Genomic DNA, 20,347 nt, shown 5'->3' with positions numbered 1-20,347 from the left:
CCGTTCAAATTGAAGAAAACTACAGTAAAAAATAGTCAAAATCCCAAAAAAATTAGAAAAACTCTTGAAATATATGCATTTACACATTTGAGACTTCTATTATTGTAAAATTATATTCCGAAGTTAAATATAAATCATTTCTATAATGTTCAAAATATGTTTTGTAGAAATTAAAGCAAGCTATTATATTTTGAGCCACTAAATAATTACAAATCTTATCTGACTAGATATTAACGAAAAAAATTGGCACCATTGGCGCCAATCCCAAACTAGATCATTAAATATTATGTAATATAAAGTGATGATAAAGCTACAAGTAACATTTGAAATTGTCCGCAAATTAGTAACATAGTAAAAAAGGAATTGGAGAACAACATAAATGTAAGATATCAGTAGGCATAGAGCAATATATACACTTTTAGCGCAAATAGACTAACTAGTAAATAAAATAGAACTATAAAAAATAATGATGCTAGAAGTGGGGTCAAATAATGCATTGGATAGGACATTAGAAGCAGAATTAAAAAACCCACGTGTTATCGGATGTTCAGTTATTATCAAAGATAACAGACCTGTTTACGACAATGTTTATACAAGCAGTAGGATTTTAAAGAATATATCAGTCCCACCTCTACCTGCAACACCGTTAATGACTAGTGGTTTTGCTAGATCAGGGTATGAATCTTCGAAGAACTCTCCAAATTTTGCCTCAAACAGCAAACAAAATAAGTCAAGTTACGAAATTGATTCTAAAAATTCTGATGTTAGTTTAGAAAATAAAAATAACTATTTCAATTTAGGCAAAATAATTAAAAATGAGAATAAATCTAGCAGCAAGAATAACAATAAAAAAGATTTTAGCATTTGGAGATGTTTATGTTGGCCAGAGATTGCAGTTAACCCAATTTATTCGTCTGGATATGGAAAAATGAGATTATCACTATGTTTAAACAAAATAATACCAGCGTTATTTTTAGATAAAACGGAATCCGTAGATAAAGATATTATAGGAGTGAACGATTTTGAACTTCTTCCATATATTCGTATTTATTATAATGATGAACTTTTGTTTCAATCTTGTGTTATAAATAAAAATATGTGTATTATATTAGATATCGATGTACATCACCCCTTGAGCAATATTACACTGGAAATATATGATTTTGATGATTCAGATCCCTCTCTAATTGGCAACTTGGAGGATTGTATAACACAAATAATAATACCTATAGGGGCGCATTCCAACAGAAAACCCTTAGAAACTCAACTTTTAGTGGGATTTGATGAAGAAACACGCTTATTGTTTATAAGAAAATCACATCAAAATAAAGTCCAAAAAGACAATTTACTAGCTCAAAAATTGTTGAGATTTCCCATTGCAAATTTATACGACTATGATGCTATTGGATCTGACAAAAATACAAAAGGCGTTGTTAATAAATACAGTGAAAGTAACAACATTATTGAATATGGAGAGATAGAAATTGATGACGAATTTCAAATACTTGATGCTAGTTTCGATAGTAATGAAAGAAATGAACAAAGACTTATAAGCAGTCTTCCAAATGGAATTTATCATGAAATATCTAGTAAAATGGTTAAAAATGCCGTAGAACTTAGTAAAAGTGCTGAAAATAAGTACAAAGCAACAGGGAGACTTCAAAATCCTTACTGTACGTTAGTAGCTCAAATTTACTCTGAGATAAAGTGGACAAGGTTTTCGCTTATTCCAAGAGAGATTTTTGCTTTATATCTCCCAGAACCAAAAAACACAACTCCAAGATCATCTTCAACAAGGGACTTGAGATTTGAAAACAACATTAGAACATTGGTTAATACAGTAATTGTTTTGAGGGAATTATTTTCATCCGATTGTTTCTTACCTATAAAAGATAAAGTATGGAAATTACACAACTGGGAGTCATATACACTATCTTTATTTGCATTTAGTGTAATATGGTACACATTATTTCATCCAGAGTATATCTATTCTTTGATTTTTTCACTTTCGTTTTATATTTTGGTGAGAAATTTCAATAAAAAAAACAAATTTACTAAACTAGAGAGTTCAATATTGGCAAAACTAAGACCTTCTCAATTAATTGGCTCTGGTATTAATCTAAATTTAGATTTGGACTTTGACTCTAGTAAAAAAAATAACTGTAATTCATCTCAACATATAAATAGGGAGAATTGTACATTGGAAAGTGAAGAATCCACTGCAGATGGAGGGGGTGACTTTGAAATCTTGGAAACACTTTTGAGTTCTTCTATATTTTCCCCAAACTCTCTTTATTATATTAAAAAGATGTCAGTTATAACGGAAGGGTTCACAAGGTACACTGTAAGAATAATGAAAATGTTTTACTGGTATGACTTTTTTCAAAGTCTAATTCTGACTTCAGTATCAGTTGCTTTACTAGTTGTTTCCTTAATGTACACAAAATCATTTTGCAAATTAATTCGCTATATTTTTTTATTTTTACTATTATTTTCATCCAGTTACTTTTTACCACCAATAAAAGGCCTATTTAGATTGATCAGATCATACAAAAGGTACAAGAGACTTAAAAAACAAAATAGTAATTCAAACAACAAAAATGACTACACTAAACCTTAGTTTTGTCTATAATAATTGGATAAATATGTAGATGAAGATATTGGTTCTGAAATAGAGTTATTGTTATTATTATTGTTGTTTAAATTGTTCCTTTGACTTATATTCACAGACTCTTCATTTTGAGGTGGCAAGATTATTATTATTCTAAGAACAATAAATAACATAATTTGGTGAATAAAGTAAAGAACAACAACAACTATAAACAATTTTTTTAGTAGTGTGTCATAAATACTTACAACTCTGCTATCATTCATCTCGCTTACATCTGTGCTTAAGAGGTATAGTTCTTGTAAATTTGTATTATAGGGTAATACTATTATGAGTAGTATAAAAAATAAAAATTCCATTGATCTCAGTGATAAAAGAGAAAGTGATATTCTTATATTGTGTTTAATTCTGTATTGAGAAGCCAACAGAAGCGGAATTATTCCAAATATATTTACTAAAAATCCAATTATATAGTTTGTCATTGGTGAGTTTTGAAATGTAAAACACATTCCCAAGATGATAGTCTGAATAGTAATGGTAATTAATAGATTCCATGGCCAATATGGTATTTGCATAATAACGTACATCAAGGACAATTTTAAAGCCGTATCCAAAAATTGATATATTATCAATGTAAATATATACAAACTCAGTATAAAAAAGCTATTCATATATTTAAACTTTATTTTTTCATTTTCCTTTCTTTTCGGTAGTACTCTTGGAACAACAACGACTCTTTGTCCCTGAAATCCTCTTCTATTTCTCACAGCTAACTCAAGGTCACCTTCAAGACCTCCCAATATCATTTCATTCATATTTCCTGCTTCACCATATTCATTTGCCCAATCCTCATCCCCATATTCCTCATCTTCTCCGGGTAATCTCATAAATTTAATGCACTTTAGTCCAGATGAATCGGAAATCATATATCTGAGCCATCTTATTCTTAGAGGGCTAACAGTTCCATTAAGTGTAACAATTTCCATATCTATCATATTTCTATTGTTTTCCATACAATTTATTTCATTATATATCGCTGTTTGATCTGATATACTTGAACTAAAACTATTTTGAGTGTTTTTCTCATGTTTATTCACATTAAAGTTCGTATCATCAAACAAAGGTTTTCTTTTCATTTCATGACAGTAAAATATATCAATAAAAACGTCTATTAACGACAAATAGGTGAGATAACTCAGAGTAATAATTATACCAAATAGTGAACATTTGTAAATAACACTGAAGTTTTGTTTTTCAATATCACTAGGTCCCTTTAATATTGTTTCTATGTTTTCTCCAAGTGAACCTGAAAACAAAAAACTTTCAAATTGCATTGTTACAATATCTAAATATAAAAAAACCATAGGAATTTGTTTTAAAATACAAGATATTATTTTTTCTTCATCATACTCACTTTTATATTCCCTTATATCAACATTGTCCAAGTATCTTTTCAACACAAAATTGCATCTTTTAATTTGTTTCAACAATCCAACTCCAGTAGCACCAAAATTGTAATCTAAAAGGAAATACATGCAAGTTCTATATCTCTTTTCATATAAATTCACTAAAAAATTATATATTATTTGTGAATAACATATACCAATAAAACATATCAAAAGGGTGTAATAATTTCTGTTTTCATGATTGATTAATTAAATTAAAATATTAACAAATAAATCCCGGGATTTTTCTCTTTTAAACTTACAATTTATAGCATATAACCGAGAATGATATTTCAAAAATCATAAAAACTAATGTAAATATCAAACTTGTCGTATCTCTGCAATAAAAAAAGTAAATCGTAGATTTAATGGTTGTTATATGTTTTTATATTATGAAATAATTTGAAAATAATGATGATTTAAACAACATTCGGTCTTTAAATATGCTATTCTTCTCTAGCAAAATAAATAACCACCTTGTTAAAAATTTGTCTAAATCAATAACTAAACTTACTTAAAAAGAATTAAATAATTTCTTCTTTTAGATACATCGGATGAATGGCAAATTTTTGTGTAATTCATCTTTCATAGAAAAAAGGAATTGAATACTAATTAACGTGGAAGCAAGAAATTTTGATTGTTTACTTGCAGCTTAATGCTTCTTCTTTTAGTCTTCTTATCAGTATTTCAAATTGCATATATAAAAATAACAATTAAAAAGGTTAAAAACTTGGTTTAAAAGCCTCAAAATTATACTTTAACCAGTATATATGTTGCTCACACTTTCACTTTTCAAGCCTAATTATTATTTTATATTCTTCAAGATCATAGCTTCAATTATTCCAAAAAATCATCTTTATATGCAATTTAAAAGTGTATTATGCACCCTTTCATTTATTATTTATCTACCAAAATATTCGAATTAATAGTTTTATCTCTTTTTCCACTTTTTATGCATTTACAAAGTATAAAAATTTGATATTACAGACTTTCCCGCCAAACAAAACCACATTAATTTATAGGAAGGTACCGAGAAACTAAAATAAGGAATAATGATATGAATGTAATAAAACTTTTAAACACAAAGATTATACATGGTTTTTTATGGCATGGAGTGTTTCAAAAACATTTTGCGAGAAGGAGTTTTGGGATTACAAAATATGGATTAATTTTAAATTTTGGATTAAGAAAGTACTATGCAATAAACAGTTCTTCAGTGACAAAATTAAGAAATTTGCCTACTTGCTCCGACTCTTCTATGTTTTCGTTAAAATCTGAAAAATTGTTTGCTGATATTGGTGAAAAATTGGAGAACATTTGTGAAGAAGGTCTTATACAGGACGTTGATTTCAATGACGAATTCATAAATATTATATTTGAAGACAAAAGTGGTAAATATCATAATAATGGTGAAAAAAATACCGGAACAATAGTTATTTCGAAGCAGAGTTCAACAAAACAAATTTGGTACTCCTCACCCTTTAGAAAACCGGATTATTTTGAATTCAACAACGATTGGAGGTCAGAAAGAACAAAAAAGACGCTCTCTGAAACCCTTAAAGAAGATATCCTTCTTTGCAGTGGCGTAAATGTAGATTTTTAGAATATTATACAATTTATGGTCCACCCACTTAATCAAAAAGGCGCCAAACTTAAACATAGTTATAGTCAATAGGTACTAGGAAAGATTAAACAAAGGTAAATATGGATTCCTGCATAGAATATAAATCCAAACTGGTAAATAAGAGTTACTGGGAGGAATTTTACGAAAATGAACTAAAATCATATAAGGATGTGGGGTACAGAGGAGAGCAGTGGTTTGAAGAGTATATAAATTCAATAATTGATTGGATAGGGGAAACACTTTCAAATTATCCAACAAAAGGAAAAATTTTGGATGTAGGATGTGGCAATTGTCTGTTTCTCATTGAAATATTTAGAAATATTGATAATTTTGAGAGTGGAGTTGGAATAGATTACGTTCCTTCAGCGATAGATTTAGCAAGAAAAATAGTCAAAGAGGAAAACTTATCAGATCAAATATCACCTTTCCCAATAGACCTAGTTTCAGGAAAAGAGATTTTAGGTGAAAATGAAACTAATCAAATTGATTTGGGTAAATTTGAAGTTGTAGTTGACAAAGGAACTTATGATGTATTTGTGATGAAAAATGAGGTAAATATATACAAAGAAAGTATTGCTAGATATTTGAAGAAAGAAAGTATTCTTTTTATAACTTCATGCAATTCAACTCCTGAAGAATTAACAAATGCGTTTGATGATCGAGTTAATTTTGTCAAAATATCCGATTTGCCACACAAGTCTTATAGCTACAACGGAATACAAGGCCAAGTTCTAGCATCAGTTGCATTTAAATACATCAAAGGGGATTAGTCAGTTATTATTCATCTTTATTTGAAATAGCTTTGATATTGCCTTATCGATTTGATCAAAAAAAAATAAAGTATCCAACTTCAACGTCTTATACTGAGTTTGTATCATCTGAAAAAACGATAATTTTGTATGATTTTTTAGGATTTAAATGCATGAAAATTAATTTATTAAGCCACAAAATCACATATATTCCATTTCACTAATTAAACTTACCTTTATTTCAGTTATTATATCCAAAATGTCCTTCATTTTCCTTCTATTTTCTTTAGTCTCCTCGCCTATAGTTATGATGTTATTGTAGTCTGATATATTTTTCAATAATAACAGTGTACTCGTCATGCTATCAAACTCAAATGAATTAATTATTGCCTCTTCATCCTCCAAGTGTTTAGTTTCTTCTCTTTTAAAATCTATGTTATTTTTCTCGCACAGTTTTCTAAGGTACTTTATCTCCCCGCACAATTCTCTAACCAGATCTAACTTGCTCGACATATATAAACTTTCTAAGAACACCTTGGAATGTGTAAACTTGCTAAGTCATAAAAAATTCAAAACACAGCTTCACTTGAATTAAATATAAATTCAAGTCAAACTAACGACTACTCGCAAATTTAAATTTAAATAGCATTCTCGCTACATTTAGAAAAAGGTTATTAAACATGTGGCGCGACTTGTGTTTGTGGCGCTGTTAGTGCCATATTAAACTAAACAAAGATGCCAAAAAAAAACAAGAATAGTAATTAAAGACCAGAGTGGAGAATTAATGTAAATAGAATGAGTGGAAGAAAAAGACGAGGAGAGTTAGAGGAAACCCAGGATGTGACTCCGAGAAAGCAGAGACTTCCGTTTAAGGAAGTGGAAACCAGCATTTTTGACGTTTGGAATACGGAGATATCACAAATAACGGATAGATCACAGACTGAGCTTTCAAATAAAACGGATAAAATATACAACGGAATAGGAAAAGAGCTGGAGTCGACTATATTTGAGTATTCTATGGGTGAGGATGACTTTTTTTTAAATTTATTAAAAAATGATGATGTGGAAAATAATATTGCGAGTATAATCGAATATTTTGAGAGACACCTGGATTGCAAAAGGTTGAAAAATAAAGAAATAATGTCTGGTGAAGAAGCGCAAGACAAGCTAAAAAAAAATTTGAAGAAGATTTACTTAAAGTTGGTAGATCAAAAGATCATTAAAGACGATAAATTTGTGATTAAGGATTGGAGTTATTTGCTACCAATATTGCTTTCAAATACAATTTCAGATATGGAAGTGAGCGTCATATTAGAAAAAATACCGAAGATTGTTATGCTTTTGATTAAGTCCTTAAGAAAGTTTCAGCTTAACACTGGAAAATATGATTCTGACGATTCATTAGAATCTATAACAGTGTACAAGAGAATATTAAGTGAGTATAAAATAATGAATAGTATATACTCAAGAATAAATACAATTAGTGTTGATTGCATTGTGAAAAAGATTCACGATCCATTCACATTTTACATAAAAAACGTGTTGTACAAGATACCGGTGACAAAAACATCATATTCGTTTGTCCCAGTTAAATATAATAAAGACGAAAATGGAATAATGACTAGTAGGTTTAGACTGGACACAAATTTGTTGTACAATTCTTCTGCACTATATATGTTATATGGCAACAATATCTCATCACTGGGTGTATTTGGAAGTAGTTTTTTAAAAAAAAGAGCAAATTTAGATAACCTTTGGCAACTTAAACTGTTTAAAAATCAGTCAAAAGTTCTTAGAATTTGTAAAAACAAGAAAAAAGATAATCTTTTTAATAATTTTGAGATGAGTAGATTTGATAAATTTATAGGAGGTTTAGGGTACGGAATTAGTTCATTTGATTCGTTGTCATCAATGAATCCAAGACCGGAAATGAATAAGAAAGAAGCAAGTAATATTCTACGATATCACATAAGCAAAAAGGTATACAAGAAATATTTGAAGGATATAGACCAGTATTCAAAATCAAAGTTAAATTTATGCAAAATGCCACTTTTAGGCAAGGATAATGTAAATGAGATTCAAGATTGTCAGAGATTTGAATTAGAAAATTTCTCTGCATTCCCATCAGTTCCAAACAAAGAACTTGAACGTGAGAAAAATGATTTGTGCAACAAAAGACTACAAAATAAAGATTTAACTGATACTTCTCCATTGGGCTATTTGTCTTCAACTAGACTTAAGGATCATTTCAAAAGAGAATTGGAACTCGTTGTACTAGATATAAAAGAATTTTCCGCTAAAAACCAGGATTTGAACACAATAAGATTTGATGAATACGGATTATTTTGGAATAACGAATTACTCAAATCTAAAGATGATTCAGTTACCAATTTTAAACTAGTACCACTAAGAAGCTGCACTGCCTCTATTAATCACTCAGCAAGATTCAAAACTCATGTATATTTTTCAAGATTTTTATTAGAAGAGGTGATCAATTCTAACTGGAGAAAAAAGCTCATAACCAAAAATAAAAAGTATTATAAACTTTCATCACTGATAAATAATGGGTTTTTGTCCAAAGCACAAAAAGAGTCCGTAAATAAGATAACAAAAATAATAACAAATAACGATTTATGGGAAAATTACTCGGATATTATTCCAAAAATACTAACAAGATCAGAAAAAAATGTAACTGATAACGAGCTTCAGGAATGGGAAGATTACGATGAAAACGATAAGTTTGATAGTAATATAATTGAGATATCAAAAATATCAAAAAAAGGTCTTAAATCACTGGAGTTTTATGGCAAATACTTCAAGTTAAACAGTAAGAACTACAGATTAGTGTCAAAAAAATGCCAAAAAATGCTAGCTAAATACATTTTTAAACAATATCCCAGGTTTTTAACACAATACTTTAAAATGAGAAAGGAATGGAGAGACCATAATAGTACCGAAACATCAAAAAAAAACAAAAATAATCCAAATAACTCTTCAAAACTACAACTTGATATTATAGGCTACTCTGGTAATAGGAATGTGAAAGCTCAGCTAGACAATTTCCAAAATCTAAATATCAAACATGACATTGAAAAAATAAGATCTAAAGACGTTGCAGATCCACAGGTTAAACACTTAATTAAAATAGAGAAACAGGAAATGAAGAGTGCAATAACGGTATTACCTGAATTTGATGACAATTCTGCTTTAAATATGGTGTTTAAATTCGAGGACTTTGCTCCAAAGAGTATAGATAAATATATTGTTTTAGAGTGGGATAAAGGACTTGTTTTACAAGAAAATCACTATTTTAATTCATTTCCAAAATTACTTATTCAAAGTTTAGCTTGCAATTCTGTTCTGAGTCTACAATACAAATCATTCTTTTTAAAAGTAATAGTTTTAATTAACTGGCTAATTTACCTTTTAAACAACACCAATAAATCATTTGGAGGTTCCAAAGGCATTAAAAAGTGTCTGGATTCACAATTTGAAAGAGAATACAATAATCAGGACAAGAATATAAAGAAACTCAAAGACATCCCTACTGAAGTATGTAGCTGGATAATAAATACGTTCATGTCTAAATATCAAAATGAAAGTCTTCAAATTAGATATGGATTCTCTTCTGTTGGAGAAAACAAACTTTTCGTCACTATTTTATGGTTGTCAAATTATGTTTTATCACACACAAATAATATAAATTACAGTGAATACGGTGTTTATAAAACACCAGAGTATTTACCTTCAGGAGATGCACAAACTATAGTTGATTTTTCTACATTATTAAATGAGGATTTACGTGACAAGTTTTATAAAAAATTTAGTACATTGGCATTCATTCTCGGATTTAGATCTCCAAAGCCTCCTCCTATGAATTTTAAGGCAAGAGACTATTCCATCCCCCCAAATGTAACGTCTGTAGTCTTAAGTAGTCATCCCAAAGTTTAGAACAGTAAAGCACATATATTAGGTATAAATATATTCATTTGTTTATAAATCCTATTTCATACCGATATTTCTCTATTTATACCATTGCCTTTAAAATGTTTATTTGTTTTCACTACTATATTAAACATTAGCGAGTGAAATTTTGAGACCTCTTCGGCATATTAAACTTTAATCAGAGGGAAGGAATTTTTTTTGCAGTCCTTTGAAACACACATTACAGGCTTGAGGTCTCATTCATAATATCTATCAATTTGCCACAGATTACAATTCAAACACATTTTTTTTGTGTTCATGCTTTAAATAACATTTATAATATAAATATTAAGTGTGGTCATGATTATGCGTAATTGTATTTCCCTCAATGTTAAATTTTGAATTTAATAAATAAACATACAAAAAATAACTTTAAACAAATTTCAATTGAACTAAATTTGTTTTTTATTTGTGGCATTATGTAAATATAAATAATAAATTATATTTAATATTGGTATTCAGGGTACCCGTACAAGAGCGCGCCTGACCAAATATATCATTCAGGAGAGATCACTTAAAAATAAAATAAAGGCCAGTGAACGAAAATAATAAAAATAAAGGCGACTATGGAATAGGATTAGAAGAAATCAAGAATGAGTGCGACTTTAGGGTCCGTACTATTCCCTGGTCGCCAGAAGACGGTTGTGGATAGTAGGAAAGGAGTACATAACAAGAGAAAGAAACAGGTAAGCTCTTTAAAGAGCCAAGAGCAAACAGCCAAGCAATTTACTACGCGGCTTCTTTTGGATGATGAAACAATAGGCCCGAATGATTTTTTGACGCCGTTTCCAACTGATGACATAAGAAATACAGAGCAATTTTGGGAGTATATGGAACGTGTGTTTTATCCAATAGATGAGAGGTGGGTAGAGATTCTTGACCTTACAGCTCGTCCAAGAAATATTGTTCCGGACGAAACATGTATTGGACTTCACTTTTCCTATAGGTGGGCTTTAGTAGATTTATTTGACGTTGATGAGTTGTTTAAATTAATAGGAAATAAGGATAAAATTTTTGGGATTCAAAATAATGTTCAGAGTCATGTAACTACGCGCAGAAGAGTATCATCAACATCTGATAAAGGTGGCGACAATGAAAAAAATAAGGATGCTTCAAATTTAACAAGCCATCCTAACAATGAGGATAACCAAACTTCATTATTTGAATCTAAGGTTCTTGATTACTTGAAGTATCTTGATCTTCCACTTCTTGAATTAATAGGAGTAAATCAGACAGGTGATACTACAGAAACTGTTAAAAAAGGTCCCTGCAATCCTTATTTTGAGGAATGGAAGTATTTGTACCAAAGATTGTGTTTTATTGAGGGTGAAATAGATTCAATGATTAAAATACTAACAAAAACAGTATCTGATAATATTAAAAAAGATAATTCAAGAAAACTCCTACAAAGGCATCAAAAAAAAAGATGTAAGGAGTTTCTTGTGCGTTCTTTGCACTTTCATAGTGTGAAACAGTTTATGGATTCTTTAGAAGAGGTTCTTTACTTTGACTCCAGTAGCAACTCATACTTGACTACATGGGATGATGGAGAAGCTGTAAGGGCTGCTTGGATATCTCAGGATCAACTTCTCCAACTTCTTCTTTTTAGACAAAATACAACTGAGAGTAAATATTCCATCTCAATTCCAAGTGAATATATTCCATATGCAAAATCTCTTAAGACACCACTTTTAAATTACCTAATTAGCTCTGGAATTCAGTTAGTCTCAATCGATTTTGAAGAGCCTAGAAATATTGATACTTCTAAATCAGAGACTTATTTTGATGAGGATAAAAAAGTAATTGTTCCAGAAAAAGGTTGTATTAAACTTACAAGGCATCCGTTATGTCATTATTGCAGAAGAAGTTGCTCAAAACTAAGTTACTCTAGATGCCCCTCCAAACTAAAACCTTCAAATATTGGTTTTTTGACCGCTTCTGGAAACTCTCAAAATGGTAACAGTGGCTTTTCAGGGATGAATTCAAACGATTTTTGTCAAAATAGGCAACAAGCACACAACAATTCACAAAGTACTCCTATAGTTTCGGGGAATAGCCATACTACTGTTTCTTCATCAAGTGCAATGAATGTTTACTTTTCAAGGTCCCTCGTTCCCTGGAAGTTATCTAGAATTGTTCAAGAAAATGATGAAAATATTAATCATTCATCTCTAAGTAACTCTTTTTCGCCACACATTCATTCAAATAAGAGTTACCATCACACTTTAACCTTAAATTGCTCTCAAATATGCAATGTTTGTTCTGGCTTTGAGAAAAACAATTCTAAGAGCCCCTCTCCTTCCTCCCCCTCTTTAGAGAATGTAATCATTAGCAGGGCATACTCTCCAAATAATTGTTGGAGAATGTATTGTTCTGAATGTATTATGCACAATTTTTCATCAGTTATAAAGCAAAAACATTCGAATGGAGTTGTATTAAGATATTACTGCCCTTTTTGCAGTGGATCTTGTAACTGTGAAAGGTGCCTTAGGAATCAACAAATAAGAAAGATTAAAAACTATCTCAAATCAAGATTCTCTGGACATGTATTTCATTGTGCCATCTCAAGTTTGCTAGTGGATAGAGAAATAGCATGGCATGATTTTCTTTTGCAGTTTGGATGCAATCTAATAGGTAATAATATATCAAATTCAAAGTATGATAACAAAGATAAAACATATTCTTGTAACACTAAATATGAAAATAACACCACTCCTGTAAATGAGCATGGGGAGGTAAATGAGAGCCTTGTTACAATTAATAACATTGCTAATGTTTCCTACATAAATAATTACTCCATTAGAATGTCAGTTTCCGAAAATACACATCTTGGGTTCATATGGCTGCAGGCAAACAACATTCCATTCCAAAAACCATCCACTGACTCAACTGGAGTAGACCACAACCCAAAAACTGACATAGAAGGAGCTGCATGTCAATCTTTTGGATCTATAAGTGGTGCTTCTGAAATAATTAAGAATATTCCAAAAAGTAAGTTGAGGAGATCCTCTCTTACAGGTTTAAACAAAAACAAGAAGGTATCAACCGGACAAACTAATGTTGCTTCTACATACAAATGTGGCGTAAACGGATTTGGTGGATCTAAAATGCAAGAGGGCATACAATCCCTAAATCAAAATGGAATTACTTATCATAGTTACCCGGGAATTCCTAGTCACAATGGCAGAAGTACAAGTGTATTTACTAGCGGTGCTCATATAGGCAATCCTAGGAGTGGAGCACAAAATATTCCACCTTCAGTGCATATACCAAAGGAAGTTTTAAGTGAACCAACTCATGCAAGTGGAACATCTGTACTTTGGAGTTTAAGGTCAATATTAAACAACAATGTAAATAGATACCATAAAGAGTGTTTGAATAATTTAGAAAAGTGGGAGGAAATTCGAGAACTTTATAAAAAGAAAAGAAACGAACTGGAGGAATATTTTGGAGAATTACACTCAAAATTAGGAGCAATGGACGACTGGATTCGCTCCATTTCATTCACTGAGACTAACAAAAGGTACATAATGAGAAAGCTACCTCTACTTTGTTGGGCAGTTGGAATTCCCTCAGCTAAGTCTTTTAACTTCGATGACTATCCCCAGCTTACACCAGGAGATAACATAATTAATTTGGTTCATATATTAAAAACATTTGTTGAAAATGGTATACTTTCTGAGGATCTTCCTAAACACCCTCTTTTAAGTTATGATTCTAATGCAGAAATGGATGAAAGCTGTTTAAACGAGGAATCAGCTTCCAGTGTACCCCAAAAAACAGTCCCTTTACCACCCACTGCCGAAGACTCTTCAAAGCAATCGTTTTCCGATTCCCTTAGTAGTCCAACATCTGTTATGGAGTACATTTTTAAAACAATTCCAGAAGTGCAAAATGTTGTTGTTAATTTAGTTAGCAACACCTCTAAAGACGAGTTTGGTAAAACCCAAAAGGCACAAAGAAATACCAAAAAAGATAAAAACTCTGCAAACTTGGTTGGTAATAATCAGGCTAAAGCAGTAAATCAAGCTTTTGGAACGGATCAAGGTCAATTACAGTCACAATTGAAAAAACAAGTGTCTAATGGACAATGCTCTAATGCAATATCCGGTTTAGACGGATCGTTGGGATCCTTAAACCCAAATAATTTTGTTTCGGAAAGTTTTTGTGGGATTCAAGGGTTAAATTTATCCCCGGAAGGCCCTGCTAGAATGGGAAATTTACTGTCCCCTAACTTGGTTGAATCAAAGTTAACGATACCTCCTTTTAGTGACATTAATTACAGTTCAAATAAAACTACGGATAACGTAGGAAATTCCGAAACCAATATTTCTGTGCAAGGTAGCGGGAGCTTGGAAGCTAGAACTCAGACTGGAATAGGTTGTCAATTGGGAACAGGGGTCAGTGTTGCTGGAGGAGCTCTTGGATTTGGAGGAGGCATTTCTGAGAATCGTATAACCTCTATAGAAGATTCTTCCTCAACGTATTCTATGAAAAATAGCGAGATTGGAATTAATATTATAAATTCTATCGGTAACCAAGTGTCAGTCTCAAACAACTCTTTACAAATAAGCAAAAGAGAGGATTCAATATACAATATTGCTAGCAAAAATGGAAATGTAGGTGTAGATGGGAGCAGTGAAAAAAAGTTGATCTCTCCCGGAATTCATATTTCTCAATGTTATGAAAATGAAAATTTCGAGTTTCCAGTAAATAAAGAAGAGTCTCAAACAGACAAAAAAAAAAGATCTCCTTGCTCAACTAAATCGGGATTCGCAATCACATCGCAAAATGAAAACATTCAGGGTAGTAATACTGAGTTTGAAGTAGATTTTGGATCAAAAATGGGCTTGTGTATCGAAACTGAGTTAGAACTTGGAGACGAATTAAACATGGGAATAGATCATTCAACTATTGACAAGAAACATGACCTTATACTCAAAAGAAAACGAGAAAAAGAAGGTCCAAGGAGAATCATTAAGAGAAACAATGCAAGTATTGAGGGCCTACAGAGTTCTGGTGTGGATTCCGAAATTTGTGAGAACGAGACCGAAGATTCCTCAAATTTTTAATCTTAATTTTTAAAAATATAATTTTAATTATATGAATCAGAAATAATATTAATAGTTCTGAAATTATATGTATTGCAAATAACATTTAATTTATTACTAACATTATTTAAAATAACCTTTTGTCTCTTTGATTCTATCTCCACACACTTGCCACCTTTTACATATGTTTATTTGCGATCTTCATTAATGGCAACATTGTATGAGTTATGACCAGGGGTTGCCACTTAAATCCAATTTTGTGGACTAAATAGCGTTTCTTTCAGTGAGTATTTGATACCTCACTCCACACCCTTCTTCCGCACGACAGTTTTGTGCAAACCTTGCTAACTTATTTGAGTCTGCACCTACACAAGTACGTATTCCTTTTTACATTTTGTTTTACATAACCAACTTTATTATCGAGTTAGGAAGTCAACGAAAGAGTCGTTTTTAATTGTAAACTTAAGTTGATGTTCTTTTTCTTTTTTTAATTACGCTTGTCTCTATCGCCCCCCTTTGCCAGCTTGCATTAAGTAACCCAAGACAGTTAATGTTGAATAAATGCATGATTTAGAATTAAATTTTTATTTAGTACAAAACTGCTCCTCTGTTAATATATAACATAAATAAAACTAACAAAAAATTGTTTTTTTCTGGCATATTCCAAGTATCTTTTTGCAAAAAAGAAAATGAGTGGTAGCGAGGACGTTATAGATACAAGATTATCATTAATATCATCATTACTCGGAGGATGGTACACTTCCAGCTCTGTACTAACAAGAGTTAGCAATAAGTTAATCTCTTATTGCAAGGGAATCAGGTACATTGGTGGAAAGAGAGTTAGTTTTTCATTTAATTTAACTTGTACAATTCCAAATGTACATGAAGAGTTTCAGGGATCAATAGGGGACCAAACAACTCCAGCAGCAATAGGCAATCCAATTATTGAGTATTTTAAATCAAATTATCTCTTCAATCTTTATGAGGAAGTTGATGAATCAGACAAGGATAGCTGCGGCATCAAAATTAGACTTGCAGTTTATGGATTAGATATTTCATCAGCTGTACCATTTGGAATTAACGCAAATTATGACGCATCTAAAGTAACTTGTCATGGTAATTTATTAAATGTAGAACCAGAAGGGTCTTTTGATGTTGGACTTGTAAGTGGCAACATTTTTTATATAGCAGAACCAATAAAAAAATATCCATCATGGACAGATGTAAAGAAAAATAAGGATACATCTATAAATGAATACAATCTATGTGATTACGGTAATAAACACGTCTATATTCAAAATTGGGGTGAAACACTTGATATATTTACCAACCCAAGAGTATTTTGTTGGAAGATAGACGATCCAAGATCACCATTTAAAACTGATCCATATGAACTAGATTTAAATTGCTCAGAAACTCATTCTGTTTTTTCGCTTAGATTGCTTCCAAATGAGCTCGGACTTGTAGTAAACGCTCTGGAGAATGATCCGGTTAAACTAGGATACGCTTATTGTTTATCACGCCCCTCAAAGGTAATACTTTATAATTTAAAATGTGTTGATGGATTTTCAGATAAGCTTACAACTCAGACAGAACTAGTAATATCTAGAGAAGATGAATACGTGAGAGGAATTCATATATTATCAGAAACCGGTAGTTATACGGACGACAAATGCTCAATTATTTACTATTCTATCCCGAAAAATGTTCCAAATATCCCACATTGGTCTTCAATGCAATTGTGTGTTCAAGATTTATTATTACAAGATGGATTGTGGGTACCTTATGGAGACAGAAGAATATGTGTCCCTATGCAAAATGATCCGGCTCCTGCAAATGATCCACTTAAATTTAAAGGTTTTGTTGGGTTATTTGGTTCAAGTAAACACAAATTGATTCCACTAAATGGAACTAATTGGCTCTTTACAACTACATTTGTTGGAACTAGAGAGGTTGTTGTTGCAATAAACACATTCACAAATCAAGTTTGTAAACTTAAACTCGTTGGAGGCAAAGAAAGTGACTTCGGTAATATGGAAGTGTTCTCGGCTTTAAGAGTTCAAGAAACATCTGCTATTTATGCAACTCTAAATATAACATCTCCGAAAATGCCTTCTCTAACCATGATTGTTCAAATAGATTCAATGAACCCAACAAAAAAAAATGTTATTTATGCTCATGTCATTAAATCTGTGAGTTGTTTTGGTTTTAATTCCGAGGCTTTTCCCGATTCCCTGATTAGAAGATCCTCCTCCTTAAACACTAATCTTTTTGCAGACACTCTTAAACTTGCTAAAATATTGGATAAAATTGAATATTTTAATTACCAAGAAAAACATATAATAATCAGGAAAAATACCAATAACCCACAAATTCAAACTAAAAAGAGTCCTCTTTTGTTATTTTTGCACGGAGGACCACACTCTGTTATTAACCAGAGATATCTTCCTTTACTTTCATTTTTAGTTGAAATAGGGTATACTGTATTTATTCCAAATTATGTTGGTTCACTTGGTTTTGGTGATAATTATATCAGAAAATTAATTAATAATTTACTTGAAATTGATGTTGATCAAATAATTTCACTTTCAAATTCAGTTAGATCAATTCCAGAGTTAAATGTTGATCCAAATAAGTGTTTTGCTATTGGAGGGTCATATGGTGGTTCCTTAATATACAAGCTTGTAACTCAATATCCTGAATTTCTTACTTCTGGAGCAACCATTAATGGAATTACCAATGGTTTATCTTTAATAGGCACTTCTGACATTCCGGACTATTTGTTTTCTGAACAGATTAAAGAATATCCAAATAGCGAAAAAAATAGAATTACAATATTAGATGATACTGAAACTCTTGTTAAAATCCATTCTCTTTCACCAATTTCTCAAGTTGACAAAGTTATTACTCCCCTTCTTATCGCTGTCGGCGGTGAAGATTTGAGAGTTCCTTGTTCACAGTCCATTGAGTTTTATAAAGCTCTCAAAAAATTAGGAAATTCTCAAGTTAGAATGCTTTATTTCCCAAATACAGGTCATACCATTGGCCGAGTAAATGAGATAGTTGATCTTTATCTCAACATTGTCAATTGGTTTGGAACTCATGAAGGCGTCCCATTCGTCTACAATAATAGAATATAATCTCAAATAAACAAAACAAAATGTGCATTTAAATAAAAAAGCGAATGAAAAATAAACTAGTGTCAAATTTGTGAATTTTGTTATATTTAAAATTAAAATATTATTATTATAGCGAATAAAAATGAGAAAAAATATTTTAAAAAATACAATTATTCGATTTTTTACTTACTAAACTGTTTTTGGATTCCTTGTTTCTGAAAATTCATTGGAAACAATATTATAAATATCTTTTTTTTTAAGTGTGTGAATAATAATCTGGAATTCTCTGATTATTGTATGAACCCTTTAATTTGATTTAAATAAAAGCAGTGTAAATCAGAAAATTCGTCACCTACTTCCCATATGTATTTCAAATAATTGTCTGCGAAGTAGTTATTGCAATTTGATTTTTTAATATTTTTAGTATTAATATTATTATCTTCCTTTTTGTTTCTATTGAATTTTTTACTATCCAACTGTTTCTCCGTTCCATATTCAGAAGTTTTCTTATTTTTGTGGACAAAATTGTCATTCTCACCTCTAAGTAATGAAACAGTATCATCATCCAATAGTTCCTTTATTTTTTTTTTTGAACTTGAATGAAAATCCCCTTGTTTAAATATATTCTCATTATCACCATTTATTGTTGATATTGTACTATTGAGTTCAATATTAGATGTGTTTTTGTTCTCAATTTTAAATATTTGTTCATTTAAATTGTCTAATATTAAGTAAGAGCTGTATTCTTCTGAATCTCCGAAATATATCTTCAACATCATCAAAATAGTCTCTCCCTTAAAGTATTCTGAAAATAAAAATAGTGTGTATTAAATTATAAAATTCAACCTTTTTCTTGTTTAAATTGTCAAAACTGAATTTTTTCGTTAACACATTTTCTTGAACCGCATACAATCATACATGAATTTAATTTGTATGCATTTGCAACCAAAAAAAACTCACAAACCATACTCGTTTCGCAAGAAAAAAAAATCCGAGTAAAATTATAACGGTATTTAAATCATTTCTTGACTAAAGCATGCATCATTTATATTTGTTTGTCAATTCGCTTGACTTATTTATGTATTCAACTATTTGAGAATTATTAAAATTAATAATATAACACAGTTAAATATTCATTAATTTAATTAGTTATAATTTTAGGTTTATAGTTCATAATAAAAAAAAACTGTATTTCTTAAAATCACTTAAAACGTGATTAGCCGTGAGTTTAGGTAATATGGAATTATATCAAATTTTTATATTAAACTAGAGCTTACTATTTTTTATTCGAAAACTAAAGAAAAAAAGTGAAAGATTAAACAACTAGAATGCCATTCCAAGACATAATTAATAAAATAAAATAGTCCAAAAACAACTTTTTATATAATATATATAACTATACATAAAATAATGCAATAAATAGGAATATTATTCCCACATACCGAGTAGTAAAAAAAGCTAAACTGCAAAAATGCATGCAAAGCCATTCGTATTTTGCATGCATGTATTTATGTGGACATTTAAATATTTAATATTAATTTTTTGAATGAACCGGGAGTAGTGTTAATTAAATACTTATATAATACGCATTATTTAGAAAATGATAAAGTCTCAGATTCGAGGACCAGTGTTTCTTATAATTTGAGTTATTGAAAAATAAAAAAGCAGTAACTGAATTGGAAAAAAGGGTTACGAGGTGCAGCCTTGAGCAGATAAAATAGCAATCAAGAAAATAAATAATAAAACTAAGGTAATATAAATAATCAT

At 30.5% G+C, this 20,347-nt stretch overlaps 9 protein-coding genes across 9 annotated transcripts; 6 read left to right on the top strand and 3 right to left on the bottom strand.

Moving 5' to 3' along the window:
• Positions 1 to 466: 466 nt before the first annotated feature.
• On the top strand, positions 467 to 2,423 carry FG379_000017 (uncharacterized protein; the record flags this gene model as incomplete). Its single annotated transcript, XM_067326504.1, has 2 exons — positions 467 to 2,344; positions 2,406 to 2,423. The coding sequence occupies 2 exons, from the start codon at positions 467 to 469 to the stop codon at positions 2,421 to 2,423; spliced, it is 1,896 nt and encodes a 631-aa protein (XP_067182971.1).
• Positions 2,424 to 2,616: 193 nt separating this feature from the next.
• On the bottom strand, positions 2,617 to 4,143 carry FG379_000016 (uncharacterized protein; the record flags this gene model as incomplete). The annotated part of the gene is made up of 1 exon (XM_067326493.1): positions 2,617 to 4,143. The coding sequence occupies one exon, from the start codon at positions 4,141 to 4,143 to the stop codon at positions 2,617 to 2,619; it is 1,527 nt and encodes a 508-aa protein (XP_067182970.1).
• A 967-nt stretch (positions 4,144 to 5,110) lies between these two features.
• FG379_000015 (uncharacterized protein) lies at positions 5,111 to 5,656 on the top strand (the record flags this gene model as incomplete). The annotated part of the gene is made up of 1 exon (XM_067326482.1): positions 5,111 to 5,656. The coding sequence occupies one exon, from the start codon at positions 5,111 to 5,113 to the stop codon at positions 5,654 to 5,656; it is 546 nt and encodes a 181-aa protein (XP_067182969.1).
• Positions 5,657 to 5,757: 101 nt separating this feature from the next.
• FG379_000014 (uncharacterized protein) lies at positions 5,758 to 6,447 on the top strand (the record flags this gene model as incomplete). Its single annotated transcript, XM_067326471.1, has 1 exon — positions 5,758 to 6,447. The coding sequence occupies one exon, from the start codon at positions 5,758 to 5,760 to the stop codon at positions 6,445 to 6,447; it is 690 nt and encodes a 229-aa protein (XP_067182968.1).
• Positions 6,448 to 6,627: 180 nt separating this feature from the next.
• FG379_000012 (uncharacterized protein) lies at positions 6,628 to 6,939 on the bottom strand (the record flags this gene model as incomplete). Its single annotated transcript, XM_067326449.1, has 1 exon — positions 6,628 to 6,939. The coding sequence occupies one exon, from the start codon at positions 6,937 to 6,939 to the stop codon at positions 6,628 to 6,630; it is 312 nt and encodes a 103-aa protein (XP_067182966.1).
• Positions 6,940 to 7,221: 282 nt separating this feature from the next.
• On the top strand, positions 7,222 to 10,377 carry FG379_000011 (uncharacterized protein; the record flags this gene model as incomplete). Its single annotated transcript, XM_067326438.1, has 1 exon — positions 7,222 to 10,377. The coding sequence occupies one exon, from the start codon at positions 7,222 to 7,224 to the stop codon at positions 10,375 to 10,377; it is 3,156 nt and encodes a 1,051-aa protein (XP_067182965.1).
• A 626-nt stretch (positions 10,378 to 11,003) lies between these two features.
• FG379_000010 (large with possible RING domain) lies at positions 11,004 to 15,482 on the top strand (the record flags this gene model as incomplete). The annotated part of the gene is made up of 1 exon (XM_067326427.1): positions 11,004 to 15,482. One exon carries the CDS (start codon positions 11,004 to 11,006, stop codon positions 15,480 to 15,482), a length of 4,479 nt encoding a protein of 1,492 aa, XP_067182964.1.
• Positions 15,483 to 16,150: 668 nt separating this feature from the next.
• FG379_000009 (uncharacterized protein) lies at positions 16,151 to 18,601 on the top strand (the record flags this gene model as incomplete). Its single annotated transcript, XM_067326634.1, has 1 exon — positions 16,151 to 18,601. The coding sequence occupies one exon, from the start codon at positions 16,151 to 16,153 to the stop codon at positions 18,599 to 18,601; it is 2,451 nt and encodes an 816-aa protein (XP_067182963.1).
• A 269-nt stretch (positions 18,602 to 18,870) lies between these two features.
• On the bottom strand, positions 18,871 to 19,359 carry FG379_000008 (uncharacterized protein; the record flags this gene model as incomplete). Its single annotated transcript, XM_067326623.1, has 1 exon — positions 18,871 to 19,359. One exon carries the CDS (start codon positions 19,357 to 19,359, stop codon positions 18,871 to 18,873), a length of 489 nt encoding a protein of 162 aa, XP_067182962.1.
• Between the last annotated feature and the right edge of the window lie 988 nt (positions 19,360 to 20,347).

This window comes from Cryptosporidium bovis (genome assembly GCF_009768925.1).
Source record: "Cryptosporidium bovis isolate 45015 chromosome Unknown contig_1, whole genome shotgun sequence".
NCBI lineage: Eukaryota > Apicomplexa > Conoidasida > Eucoccidiorida > Cryptosporidiidae > Cryptosporidium > Cryptosporidium bovis.
This window is presented reverse-complemented; position numbering and strand designations above follow the sequence as displayed.